This window comes from Tetrao urogallus, assembly GCF_951394365.1.
Source record: "Tetrao urogallus genome assembly, chromosome: 2".
Lineage (NCBI taxonomy): Eukaryota > Metazoa > Chordata > Aves > Galliformes > Phasianidae > Tetrao > Tetrao urogallus.
In genome coordinates, this window is record NC_136814.1 from 44305721 (window position 1) to 44319558 (window position 13838).

The following is a 13838-nucleotide window of genomic DNA, read 5'->3' on the forward strand; positions in this document are numbered from 1 at the left end:
ACATAGCAAGATGACTTGCAGTGAACGTTAGAGAGTCTCCCTAACGACTCTCTGAGAAATTTCCCTCTTCTCCCCAAAGTGATACAAAAATCTTGTTTAATTGTTTAAATGGAATATTGTGATTCATGAATAAAATAGCAGCTACATCTGAAGGCTGGAAGGGAAAACAAATAAGAGCAGTCTGCTGCTGTACCTGAGTGCCCCCAACAGGTCACAGAACAGATGAAGCCGATCACATCCTAGTGGCAGGAAAAGAAGCTGCAAAGTAATGTATAGCTACATTTCTCTACTATATCATCTGCTCTGACAACTTTGCAGAATGTATTGGCCAGTTTCTTGATATTTTGACAGGGGAATGATCAATTTTAACAGATCTCTTCTATCAGCTACTACTGCAGCTTGTAGCACTGCTCACTTTTTCTTTACAAATGTCGTGGGTGTTTATATCCCTGAAATCAGACACAGCCTGAATGGAGACACTCATTCCTTATGAGCTGGGGGAAGCTTTTGCAAAGAGTACTCTGTTTTGAAAATCAGCAGGTGCACATTCCCATGCTTTTCAAAGGTGATGTGGGGTTGTGCTCTTCTTCATATGAGATGTAACTTTAGAAGACATGGAAATCTAGTGTGAAAAGAGTACAATATGAACAGAAATCGTATAACATGAACTTGGATTTTGTAAGGATTGTGAAATACATATGTGTGGCAATGATTTTTTTTTTTTTTTTTTTTTTTTTTTGCTTGCAATATTTACTAGAGTTTGGGTTTTTTTAATATGTTACAGGACATTTGTATTTTTTTTGTCTTTTTGCATGTCTCCTAACACTCTTCTTCCTGAAGTAACTGACATCCATGTGAGTTCCTCAACTTTGTTGCTTCTGGATTAAAGAACTTTGTACTCTTTGTGTTCTTGTCACAGACAGAGCATTCCTTTCTTACTCTTTTTCTCCTAGTTGCCTGTGCACTAGAGTAGTGAGAGAAATAAAAAATGAGGGAGAAAGAAGGGAGAAAAGTACTTGTGATCAAAACTGTTATTTTCTTGTCTTATCAAAATCAAACAAAATTGTCATTTTGCATAGGAACCAAATTTCCATTGTTTATTGCTGTATAGAGCCTATCAATGAAAAAAATCCTTCTAAAAAAAAAAATTCTCTTCCACCCAAGCTTTTATTGAATGCAGAGGAAATATTTGAACTACAGTGTTCAGGGTCTCAGGCAGGTGTAACAAGTTAGAATTCTTATATCCCTTAGGTGAACTAGATCTACTCTCATGGAATATGCATACAGTGACTCTTGCAGCCTGAGAAGTGCAGTTCCTTTGAGCCATTCTCTACTTCAGTGAATCTCAGTTACGCAATTTATAAAAGCATAAGTTATGAGCCTTGAGGTTTGCCATTTGTAGGGAACAAAGGAATGCTGACAAGGGTCTGGAGGAATCAAATGTTGATTTCCAGCGTTCAGTCTATTCACACTGATTCCATAAATACCTGCTGTAAAATAATATAACTTTCACTAGTTTGTTAATATGGTGTCAAACCATACAATGTGCTTAGTCAGCTTTCTTCCCTGTATCGTATTGCGTCTCGTGTGTTCAGTTTGACTTCCAATACATGCTTCTCCAATGTTCTCTCTTCATAGTATTTTTTCTTAATTATTATTTTCATACTCCTCACCTTGTGCTCTTGTGCTTTCTCCCATCCTGTGCCCTCCAGTCTTTCAGAAATTTATTTCCCCTTTCTCTGTCCTAGTTTTATTTTGTACGTAAACTGTGTTGTATTGGTCTAGTCATGGGTTGGTTATGAAGTATTTTCTTGAGACTGTCTTACGCACTTTCCCAAAGTCATTCAAACTGCAGCCCTGTGTAAGATGATTCTCTTTCTGTTCTCCTCTATGGTGCTCAGTGATCCCGAGGGAGTAAAAAGCTGATGCTTTGAACTTGATCTTCCCATTCTATCCAGGCAGTGGAGCACAGTAACTCAGGAAAAATAAACTAAAGGTAGTCCAATGAGCCACAGAATGATGGACAACAATCACAATCAACCTTTTTAAATCTATTTTAAAGTCATTTATATGCTGCCTTTTTTATAAGTGCTTTTGCTGTTCCAATGTGTGGTAAGGGTTTTATACTTTAAGTTACATAATTGCATTATGTAACTAATTTTATTTTATTTTTGTATGTGTATAATACATATAAATAAAATGCTTAGTCTACATTATGGACTAATAGGCCCTACAATCTAATTTTGAAACACACAGATGGTTATTTGATTTATATGAGCAGTAAAAAGAAATTGACTCCAGAAAGTAGATTTTCTTTCCTCTGAGACCATTGCACGCAGATAAAAAAAAAGCAAGTAATTAAATTATCTTGTAGAGATTAGAAATTTTGGCTTTATATCTACCTGTTTAACTTTTGTCCTGAGTTCTCTGTGAAGCTGCTACTGAGAAGATCCTTTTAGGCTTAAGGGAGGAAAAAAAAAAAAAAAAAAAAAAAGGAAAATAAAGAGAAATTTTAAAAGTGAGTTAAAATACATAGCAAAAGGCATATTAAAGCATAGCTGGCAAGTTACATAACATAGCAAGAAAGCACTATATTCACAAAGTTTATTTCACAAGGGTTTTGTGCATCCAGGTGCATTGCAAGTTTGTCTTAATATCTAAATCTCAGTGAACCTTAAAGTAGAGCAATGTATAGTTGACCCTGTTTCATTCTTCTATCAGGCCAGTGATTTCAATTATATTATCACTGATTTACAATATTAAGTGATTGAATTTCCTCTGGTTGAAAACCTGGTGCTATTCAAACTCTCCAGGGATATCATCCCAATCTGCAAAGTGGGGAGCAGGGAATAAATGGTTACTGTTATCCAATTTCTGTGTCCATGTCATAATATAATTTATAATCATTTATGAAAATCATTTCTAAAGGTCCTGGCAACTCTTTTTGAGCAAAACGTGCGTGAAAGATCTTTATGATGTGGTTAAAATACCAGAAGTAGAGCTGGGAATTTTTTCTACTCAAAATTTTATTCAGTGGAAGGTATAGATTTGGGTTGGCTGGGACAATTAGCAAACCAAGGGGAAAGTCCATGGCAGAATGTTGTTTTCACAGAAAAATAAATAAATAAATAAGAAATTTAAATATATATATACATATATATATAATTATCTTATTTAAGTACCTTGTTTATGTACCTTTATCTGTCTTAGCACTAAATGTTTGGAGTAAATCATATTTTATAAACTTATTTTTCCAACTACATATTAAAATACATGATTCTGTGGTAAATCTGGCAATTATATACTTACCTATATTTTTAAGGCATATTTCTAATGCCTTGCATGCTTTGCTCAAAAGCTGATTTCTAGCAGCAGTAGACAACTGCTGATTTCTGTGTAATGCTATGCCTCTTATTACCATAGTATTTGATGTCCTCATAACTATTAATGGATTTTGCCTCTCAACACTACAGTGAAATCAGCAAGTATCACTCTACCTCCTTACAAATGGGGAACCAATGAGAAGCATAGATTAAGTGACTTACGTGAAAACCACAGGAAGGCTGTGCTGCTGACAGGAATTGAAATCAGGTGCTATGAATGGCAGTTCAGTCAAATTTTCCATATATTACATTTTTTCAGAAGTTTGTCCTAAAAATAATTTGCAATATTTTTCATACTTTTAATATGCAGAACACTTTTCACTTGGTGAGTGCATCACTAAGTAGGGTGCACACTCTAATAACTGAGTAATAGATAATGTGAAATATTTTGAATGAACAGAGGAATTAATCTTCCGGTGACAGCTCTGTAAGTGCTAGGTATCTAGCTTAAGTTAGTATTCTGAGCTTCAGCTAAAACATTTATTCAGGGTGATTTATCCCACCTATCTTAGACATCACACTTAAGTCAGGATAAATTCCCTTACTGGGATAATGGTCTCTTCACATTCTGTATATTTGGAGCCAATATGATTTGCTTAGGTTGAATGTTTAATTTTTGAAGAAAGAATGTTGTGTAGGTAATTCACATTCTAACTTATTTGGATATTTAATCCTTGAATTCAAAAACAGCTTGGCCCAGTGACTTAGGATCAGAATTACAGCTTCTGAAGCACCTATTATGGGAGTTACATAATGTCAGGTGTCAGAATCTGGCAAATTATTTGATTTCTCTTTATTGTTAATACAACAGGGTGCTCTAAGACTTGGTTCTTCTCATACTGAGGTATATATCTAAAAGAGAAAAGACAAATTGCATCCTCTCTCTCCCTGTCAAATGAGTTAAAGCAACTCATACAACCGTAGGTATCATCACTGTAGAAATTGAAATTAAATTAAGTGAATACTACTTTAAATCTCCAGACAAGTGATGAAAAACATAATCACATATTCCAAAGTCATTTACATGCTTTTGCAACTTTTTTTAAAACTTTTTTAAGCATATTGATTGTGTCAGGGCTGTGTGATATGTATGGCTGTGTTGTATCAAGAGGAAATATCTCTGATAGATGTAATCTGTCACTATATTAAAGTTGCTAATTAATAATTTACTAATGGTGTTTTGGTTCTTTACAAACCTTTTGTAAATGCTCCTTTACAAACCTTTTGTAAATGCTCCTTAATGTAAAGTGAGACATTTTATTTCAGATCACAGAATACAGGATATAAATCAGCAAATTATGTACAGTAGAAAATGTTTATATTCTGCTATTACATGTTTTAGTCAATTGCTGAGTTTAACTGAGCTACTATGCAAGCACAAGGAATAAGGAAAATGGCTTCTTATGACAGATCATTGGAACAGGTTGCCCAGAGAGGTTGTGGATGCCCCCTCCCTGGAGATGTTCAAGGCCAGGCTGGATGGAGCTTTGAGCAGCCTGGTCTAGAGAGAGTTATCCCTGCATATAGCAGAGGGATTGGAACTACATCATCTTAAATGTCTCTTCCAACCCAAACCGTTCTATGACTCTGTGATCTTGTAAATGTATCTGAGCTTTGAAAGTAGGAAACTGGCTGATAACTAGATATCAAGATGTGCAAATGCACTCTGTGTGGTCTTTCCAGCCATTGTATTGATCCACTCGTTTGGCTTTTATTGTGTGAAAATCACTGATAAGAGTGCTATAATTATGCAAGAATTCTGTGCTGATATCCTATAAAATATCAAACTTTTCAGGCAGAATAGAACTTCTTTGTCCATCTTGCCAAGAGGACCATTTCCTACCTGCGGCTTAAGAAGACTGATTGATTCCAATCTTACCTATCCTGTCGTTTTGTGAATCAAAAGAAAGGGAGAGGTGACCAGAGCAGTCTCTTCATGACCTCTATTTTAAGTTAGAAAATAGAAAGAATATATTTTTTTTTTCAGCTGAGAATTTATTATGGGAATGCTGACAAAATCGCAACCAGGTTTTTGTTTGTTATCCAAGAAAAAGGGAACAAGTGGATTTTCATGAGCGGTTATAAGAGAAAAAATTTATGAAGCACTAAATACTGTTGTGAGCACTGTAACATAAAGTTTGTTTTGTTCCTTCAGCTCACCATAAAGTCATTCTGCTCTAAAAGAAAATTCATGCTACTCCCTTTTTCTTTGGCCTTTTAGATTTTCCTGTTTTCATGGGTCTGTTTAAATGAAATTCTTTCATTTATTTCACTCTACAGTAGACCAGATTTATAGGTGAATCTGTAGCAGTGGTTTTATAGCCACTACGATGGAACTGAGCCAGCACAGAGCCCTAGAGTGGATGTGATTTACATGTTCGCAGCATGATTTGGACTTGTTCAGTTTATCTCAGTTTGAAAACACGATAAGTTAGACCAAGGAAAGTTACTGCTATGTCATCAGTCATCTTAGAGTGGGCGTTTTTTGTCTCAGAGGATAGAATGGGTGTGTTATTCAATATTCCTGTATGTCAGTGTGTCTACCATCAAATTGGAGACATTTCCAAAGCCCATACCAAGTTATTGGTATGGGACTAGATGAAAACTGCAGAAACTAAGAGAATTTCCTGGATAACCCTGGAAGTAAAACCACTTGCATCTGATATTAAATTAAGTGGATGTGAGACAACTATTTTATCAATGAGTATCATGAAATGTTTTTTGAAATGGAAATCGACTGACCGAATTTTTGCAACCGTTTGGCTCAAAAACATTATTCTGGGTCTTTCTGTGGATTCTTTTCAGTGTGTACACAGCATTTATCAGTGTTTGTTGGTGAACTACATTTATGATGTTTACAATCGTGTTTTTGGTATATCAATATAAGAGTTCTCAGCATTATCCACAGGAACAGTCTGCTAGTTTCTTGATTTTGGTGTCCCATACATTTTTCTAGTTGTTTAAAAGATAACTGAATGATGCATGCAAAATGAATTGGAGCAAAATGAGCAGTCTGGGCAGTCTGATCTAGTGGGTGGCAACCCTGCCAATGGCAGAGGAGTTGAAACTGGATGATCTTTGATGTACCTGCCAATCTAAGCTATTCCATTACTCTATGATTCTATGACACCTCTTTTAGTGATCTACACAGTTTGAACCGTTTGTCAAATAAGCTGAACTTAGCACATAAGCCCTTCGGACAGCTGACTCTATATGTGGGATAGATGCAAACTCTAAGCTTGTGGGGTTGTTTTTTTTCTTTGCAGTTGGAAGTTTAACATCTGTCTGTTGTGTTGCAGTACAACCGCTACCAGCGCTATGGTGCGGAGGAGTGCGTGCTGCAGATGGGCGGCCTGCTGTGTCCAAGCCCCAGCTGTGGGGCGGGTCTGCTACCCGAACCAGGAGTGAGGAAAATTGTATGTGAGCCAGGCAATGGAATAGGCTGTGGAGTAAGTACATACATTTTTCTATCAGCTCTGTGAAAAACAAATGCTTTTTTAGGATGTTAGAAAAATTGGAAAAAAGGGCTTTTTGTTTTTCCACTGGTGACTCTGAATCATCCTTTATAAAAGAATGGGATGCTGTATCTCTATAAACTATTGAAATACAGCACAGTGGCTTAAGAATGACTACTTCATTGTGCAGACCATGTCCATTCCAGAATGTGTTGCTTTAATTGGTTTTAGAAGCTGCTGAATATTTAAAGTAAGAAAATGAGTTGTACAAATAACAGTCCAAACACACTTTGGTTTTTTCTCCTTATACTCAGCAAAAATGAGCAGAATCTTGACTAAATCATTCATTATTATATTAACACCACCTTTCTTCATTCATAAATGAGAAAAAGAAGACAAAAAGAATAACCAGTTGGTGATACTTCAGTAGCATTTATTACATACTTTAAGATACACAATGAAAATAAACACACTTTTAAGTAGAGACTGTACACAGTTAATGGTGAAATTTTGGAAAACGGAAGCCAACAACACTTGGAAGTGTTTTTGCTAATAAGTCATATCATACAGGTCAGTGATTTTTTGACAGTAGAATTAACAGTAGTTTTCGAGAATTGGTCTGCAGCAAAAACAGAAATATGCAGAGAGAAATCTATATATAAAAGAAGCTGTTAAACATTATGTCAGTGTGACTGATATTTTATTAAGTGACTGTTTCTCTGTTCATGTTACTGAATTCCATGCAGGATGAGAGAAGAGAAAATATCTGTATTTATAAAATATTATCATGCTCCTGCTGTTGTCTTTCTTGTGGAAAATGTACTTTTTATTGCAGTTTTGATGTTGCTTAAACTGATAGCATGGAAGAATAATTGTTTGCCGAAGTAGAAAGTTGCAGTAACTTGTCTTCTCTGAGTGGGTTAGCATCTGTCGACCTTGGTAAAACTTTCTATATGTCCATGCAGTGGTGCATGTAGAAGAGAGGCTCCCCAGCCTCACTGAGCAGATATAGGGCAATAAAATAAAGCAGAAGGTGGGAGAGTAATAAGAAACAAGACTGAGTAAATGAGAAGAAATGCATCTAGATTAACCATTAGGGATTGTTTAAGAAAGATAAAATCACAAGTAATTTTTACTCTACTTTCTGCCATGAAATGATGGAAATCAAACTGTGTTTTGCAGCTTCATTCATCATCATTTTGAATCTGCAAAAGCCCTGTGAATAAATTTCACAAAGCATAAAGGATCGGTGTATTGCTTAGCTTAGCTAAGTGTTCTGTTTCCTTCAGTGGAATCTGTGTTGTATTTGCTAGTGACCAGATCTACAGTCTGGAGTTTAACCTCACCCTTTGTTTGGACAATGAGCTACATTTCACTGGGAAATGAGAAGCAAAAGCTTGGTCTGTAAGCAATTGTTATAAATATTAAGGCCCTTCCTCAGAATCTGTAATGGAATGTGGTGAAAAAAAACATGTCATTGAGTCTTTCGTTGCCCCCTGACAAATGATAACCTGAAAGAAGACTCGTGACAGAATATTGCCTGTTGTGAGAGTCTAAGTACTACATATATTATGTCCTGCTTCGTGGAACTCACGTTTGTCTGCATGCTATCCAACTAGAACTTGTGCACAGATTAGGCTTTTTTCTTCTTCTTCTTTTTTTTTTTTTTTAATGTTCTTTACAGTGTCTAATGCATAGAGTTGTGGTGAACAGGAACTGTTCTTAGAATTACAAGCAACTAGTTCTCCTTCATGAGAGAGATGAAGGGGATTGCTGCTTCTCTCAGGTGTTTCTGAGCTTGCTCGGGGTGACAGAGTCTCACTCACTGCCTTCCCAGAGGCTACAAGCCCAGAGCTGGGAATGGCAGCACATAGACAAAAGCAAGGGAGAAAAAGGAATGCCATGGCATCGGAGAGTGATGGCCAAGTCAGCTGCTGGTGAGAAACTCATTGTGCTGGTAAAAGGTAAGAATTTGCCTACAAGGACACCAAGACAATTAGGAAAGCTCTTTATTTCTACTCCATCTTCTGGAGTCTCTTTGGTTATTTCTACTCCATCTTCTGGAGTCTCTTTGGGTGTTTTTTATTTAGAAATTTAAGCTGTGATGATGCTTTTTTTCCAGACAAAGCCTGGTCATTTTATTGTGAAGGCCTTCCAGTCTTTGTGGAATAAGTGTCATAGAAATCCAGGCTCAGACACATCAGAGCTCTGGGTTCTTTCACAAGGAAACATAGTTCTTTACAGGCTCAAAGAAGGAACATCCTTTTTGTTCATCCAAATAAATTCAGCAAAAGATGTCTTGCAATATTTACCTCTGCAGCTAGGTTAGAGATAAGTTGCTTGTTGAAGCAGCTAAGGAAAGAAATAAGGCAACATGAATCTGGAGATCCTTTGTGAGTACGTGTGTCATCCTGTAAAGTACACTTTAGATGCATAGAGTCTCTTCTGGAGTATATGAATTTCTGCCTATTGGTAAAGTTCAAATAAGTGATGACATAGACTTAGCAGAAGAAAATAGACCTTACATGAGTCGTCACTCCTTCACCCCAAAGCTACCTTAGATAAATATGTGTCTGCTACACAGAACAAACAGATTTCTTTTGACATAGAAAATAACATGCTGAAATATTTTTAATGATCGTGAACAGTCATCAGCCATATCCATGTTGTGATACTATGGACTGACTTCACTCTTGCCTAGTTTTTTTGCATTTTTTATTATTAGCCATTAACATATTAACTGATTTATCAGAATGTTATCATTTTATACTGTTAAATTTGCCTTCATTAATATGCATCAGACCTACATTACTAACTTTTATTGCCAAGATATAAAAGTTTGACATATTTAATACAAGAAAGCAGCAACAAAACATAGAAGAAAGTACATATTGTGCCAGTTGGCCTTAGTACAGGAAAAGCTGTAGTAATCAAGGCATGCAAGAGCTCTATGAATAAAACATTTTTGAATTGTTTTATTTTATACTGTGATGTTATTTCCTACATATTTTATACCAAAAAAAAAAAGGAGTTAAAAATAGGTTAGAGTGGAGCTTCAAGGAGGACTTTACTGCTTGCTTATTAAAAAGTTTGCTTTGAGATATACATATGTATAGCTCATCTGTCCTAGGAAACTTTCACTGCTAATATCTTTCAGTGGGATGATAACTAAGTAATGTGTGATTGCATCCCAACCCTTTCTTCACAATAGCAAAAACATTTTGCAGCATGCGATATCAGTTAACTGATCCAAGCAGAGACTTCTGCTATAAATACAAGCTGGGAGATGGGAGGCTAGAGGACTTGGAGGTACTGGTGGATGGGAAGCTGGACATGAGCCAGCAGTGTGCCCTCGCAGTGTTGAAAGCCAACCATATCCTGGGTTGCATCTAAAGAAGAGTGGTCAAGAAGTTGAGGGAGGTGTTTGTGCCCCTCTACTCTGCAGCCTTTCAATACCAAAAGGAGGGCATTAAGAAAGAAAAGGTCAGACACTTTAGCGGGGTCTATTGTGATAGGACAAGGGGAAACGGTTTCAAACAGAAAAAGGGGACATTTAGGTTGGACATGAAGTTTTTTGCAAAAGGGTTGTTAGGCGCTGAAACATGATGCCTGGAGAAGTGGTGGATGTCCTCATCCTTGGAGACACTCAAGTTCAGGCGGGATTGGGTAACCTGATCAAGCTACAGATGTCACTGTTCATTTCAGGGGAGTTGGACTAGATGACTTTTAAAGGTCCCTTCCAACTTAAGCTATTCCATGATTCTATGATTCCCTTGAAATGGGAGAACTGAGATTATGGAGATAGAGCCTCTGACAGTCTTTCCCCTTTCAGTTTATTCATTCCTAGCTAGCATAGTGTATATAAACAAGAAGAATAATTTAGTTCCAGTTCCTCTGTGTTTTGTTGATCCTTTGTTCAGGGATCTGACTGCTAACATTACAGCTAAGTGATATAGTTCATGGAAGTCCTGAGACCACTCCAAATTATGCTAAGAACAAGCTATTATCACTGATTTTTGTGGTCTTTCATTTGACTTCCCTCAGCTGAAGCTCCAGTCCACAAGTGAGAAAATAACTGTAGTGGATTGCATTATACAGTGATAATGGAAGTTTTGTAACCTTGCAAAGGCAGCAAAAATATTGGGGTTACTTCAGCTCTTCTATACCGTACTTACTACATAATTTACACTATATGTGTAAAGATGGTGCCATTGAAAAATATGAAGATTTCACAAAAAAAATGTATTGTGTTCCAGAATGGGTGAAATTTTAAGGCTGCGGACTGCAAGAGTTCCTTGAAAAATCAATAGATGTAGATACCCTGTCTTCCTTATATATAGTGTTCCTAGGCCATTTTACCACATAGAACAAAATCTCAAAGGCAATTTCACTTTCCCAGCAATTTTTTCCTCTTGATTTCTTCTTGCATTCTTCTTTCATAGCTAAGAAATCATATGTTAATGCAATCAATTGCAGTATATTTGTGGATGATTGTCTGTCCTTTCAGAAAGCTTAACAAAATAGAAGACACTCTAAAGTAGTTGCAGGAGAAGTGCAGTGCACATTCCTATGGATTGCAAAGTTTTTTATTTTGGTTCATTATCTCTTGTTCATACATTTCTTAGCATACATACTTCATATCTGTGTTAAGCATAATAATATTTACATGGACAGACACTACCTAATTGGGAAGAATATTTTGTTCTGATGAAACAAACCCGAATTATAAAAATTCCAAGCAAAAAGTTCTCAGTCTTTAAATTTTGATAACCCAAATGAGTATTTTGTTAGTTTGGGGTGTTTTATCTTTCCAAGGCAGTGTTGTTTACCTTACAAGTTTATATCTTGCTTGGAGTAATGTGTGAAAATGCTTAAACTCTGAGGCATGAACTAGCTTGGAAATATTGTTTCAGAGCTAATTCATACATATGAGAGCATATAATAGTTTGTAAAATTCCTCGATCTTGAAGAGAAAATTTGTTTCAACATCTGGCAGTTTTAAGTCTGTTGTTGAAAAGCTTACCTCTAATGCAATATATTTTCATGATCAGCATGTACCTTCTTTGTGCAAATTCTCACTCTTGCATCTGTTTTTTGGCAAAAGATTCTATATATACTGCCTGATCAAAACATTTGAAAGTCTCACTAACCTAAAAGAGTTAATTTCTAAATAGAAGTGCAGATAGAAATGTTTGATTCTTCATTAGCAGCAGTGGGAAAATCTTGAATGTATGCAAAAAGAAAATAGATACCTCAAGATTTAAAGATAGCAAGATGAGTATTGGTAATTCAAGACAGTCTTTGAAGATATTTGGATTGAAAAAGTTTTACTTCTCTAATCAGATTAATAAAATGTTCTGAGTGAAGAAAGGCTGTCTGAAAAGCAATCTGAATTCTTGTCTCAGTTTTACGATTGGAGTGGCAATGAAGGCAGTAGCATAAATAGGAGATTCTGTAGTTTTGAAAAACAGAGTAATAACTCGAAAAAAGAGAAGACCTGAAGGCCGTTATGTCATTTGCAATATGCTAAAATGGAAATAGGAGATAGCCACTATCTAGTACTATCTGTAGTTAAATTGCTGGGTTACTCTTTGTTATTACATTTCAGGTATCTGTCCTGGTTCCATATGTCATTAAATTTTTGCTTCTAAGAAAATTCACTGGAACAGTATTACCATGGATAAGGTAATAGCTGAAAGTATTGCTGAGATTAAGAAACTAACTCACAGTAGGAATGTTTCATAATATACTAGAGGGAGCTTTTTCAAGGGGAATGAAAATGAGACAGACATTTTCTATTATGGCTAAATGCTGAGCTGCTAGCACTGCGCCACCGACTCTAGCCAATCATCATGTATTACTTTCTTCTATTGAGTGGGCACTCTGTAGTCTTCAGAAAGTGGAATTCCATCTTGTTGATGTGCTGTGTTTCAGTAGCTAAGCAAGTTGTTTCATTGCTAAAATATGACAGGCTTTCTCAGACTGAACAAAAATTCTTTTTGGATTTTCGATTTTTTCTTTCTGTTAATGTTTTATGTGATTTAAAATGAAGTCTAAGCGTGGAACTTTAAAAAATGCCAATGTTTTAATAAAAGCTTTTAACTAGAACAACACTGGGCAATTAACAAATTGTATGTATTGCTGTCAAGGTCCATTATTTCTATTGCCCATATCTTGCAGTGCTGCAATTCATTGATCTTGTGACTGATGGGAAGCTCAGCTGCCAATGACTGGATAAAAAACCCAGAGAATGGTTCCATTATTGGTATAATAGATCATGTTCATTCATATAACTAGCAAAAACAAAACAAATACTATCCATGAGTAGAATAAATCAATTACTTGTGCTTGGTTCAATAGTTGAAAGAATAAGTGCTGGGTTTTTTTTACCTCCCAAATCAGAGAACTAGCTCATAAAAACAGTGTTAGAAAACAACATGTGACTCTTCAACTCTAACTGAGCTGGACTCGAAACACCATCAGCTTTGTTTGCTAGATGTCTAGGACAATGTAAGATGTGCCATATTAGGTGATCACATTCTGTATCCCTTCATGTACGTAAGGTATAGCTTTTTCCGTATTTCTGCATCATGCAGACAACTGGAAAATGGCTATTCTACATGAACACTGAACATTTTGTATTAAATGTGCTATGTCTTCAATGCATGGACTTGATTTGTCATTTAGTGGCTTACCTAGTACTTCACTATTTAAAATCCGCCAGGTGGGGTCTGAGGAAGAAGGACCAAGGAGTTAGAGACACAAGGTAGTTACCTGATGAGGGAATGGAGGCTGCTGGCCTCTGTAATCTACCATGAGAACACAGTTAGCAGAAGTGCGTTACTTTTGAGTGAGGGAAATTGTATGAGAGAAAACTAGGATAAAATCACATTATCGCTTATAAAGCAGAGTCAAACCTGGACACACAGACCTATGACAAAAGGGGATAAACTTGATCTGTGTGAACCTAAACTGGGTCAAACTGTGATTTGTAGACCAA

The 13838-nt window shown here is 36.2% G+C and overlaps 1 protein-coding gene across 1 annotated transcript in view; it reads left to right on the forward strand.

Moving 5' to 3' along the window:
- Nucleotides 1–13838, forward strand: part of PRKN (parkin RBR E3 ubiquitin protein ligase) — a gene marked incomplete at both ends in the record, with an annotated part of 562188 nt that overhangs the window by 446675 nt on the left and 101675 nt on the right. Inside the window, 1 exon segment of the mRNA XM_079550324.1 lies at nucleotides 6683–6832. Coding sequence (XP_079406450.1) covers nucleotides 6683–6832 — 150 coding nt within the window.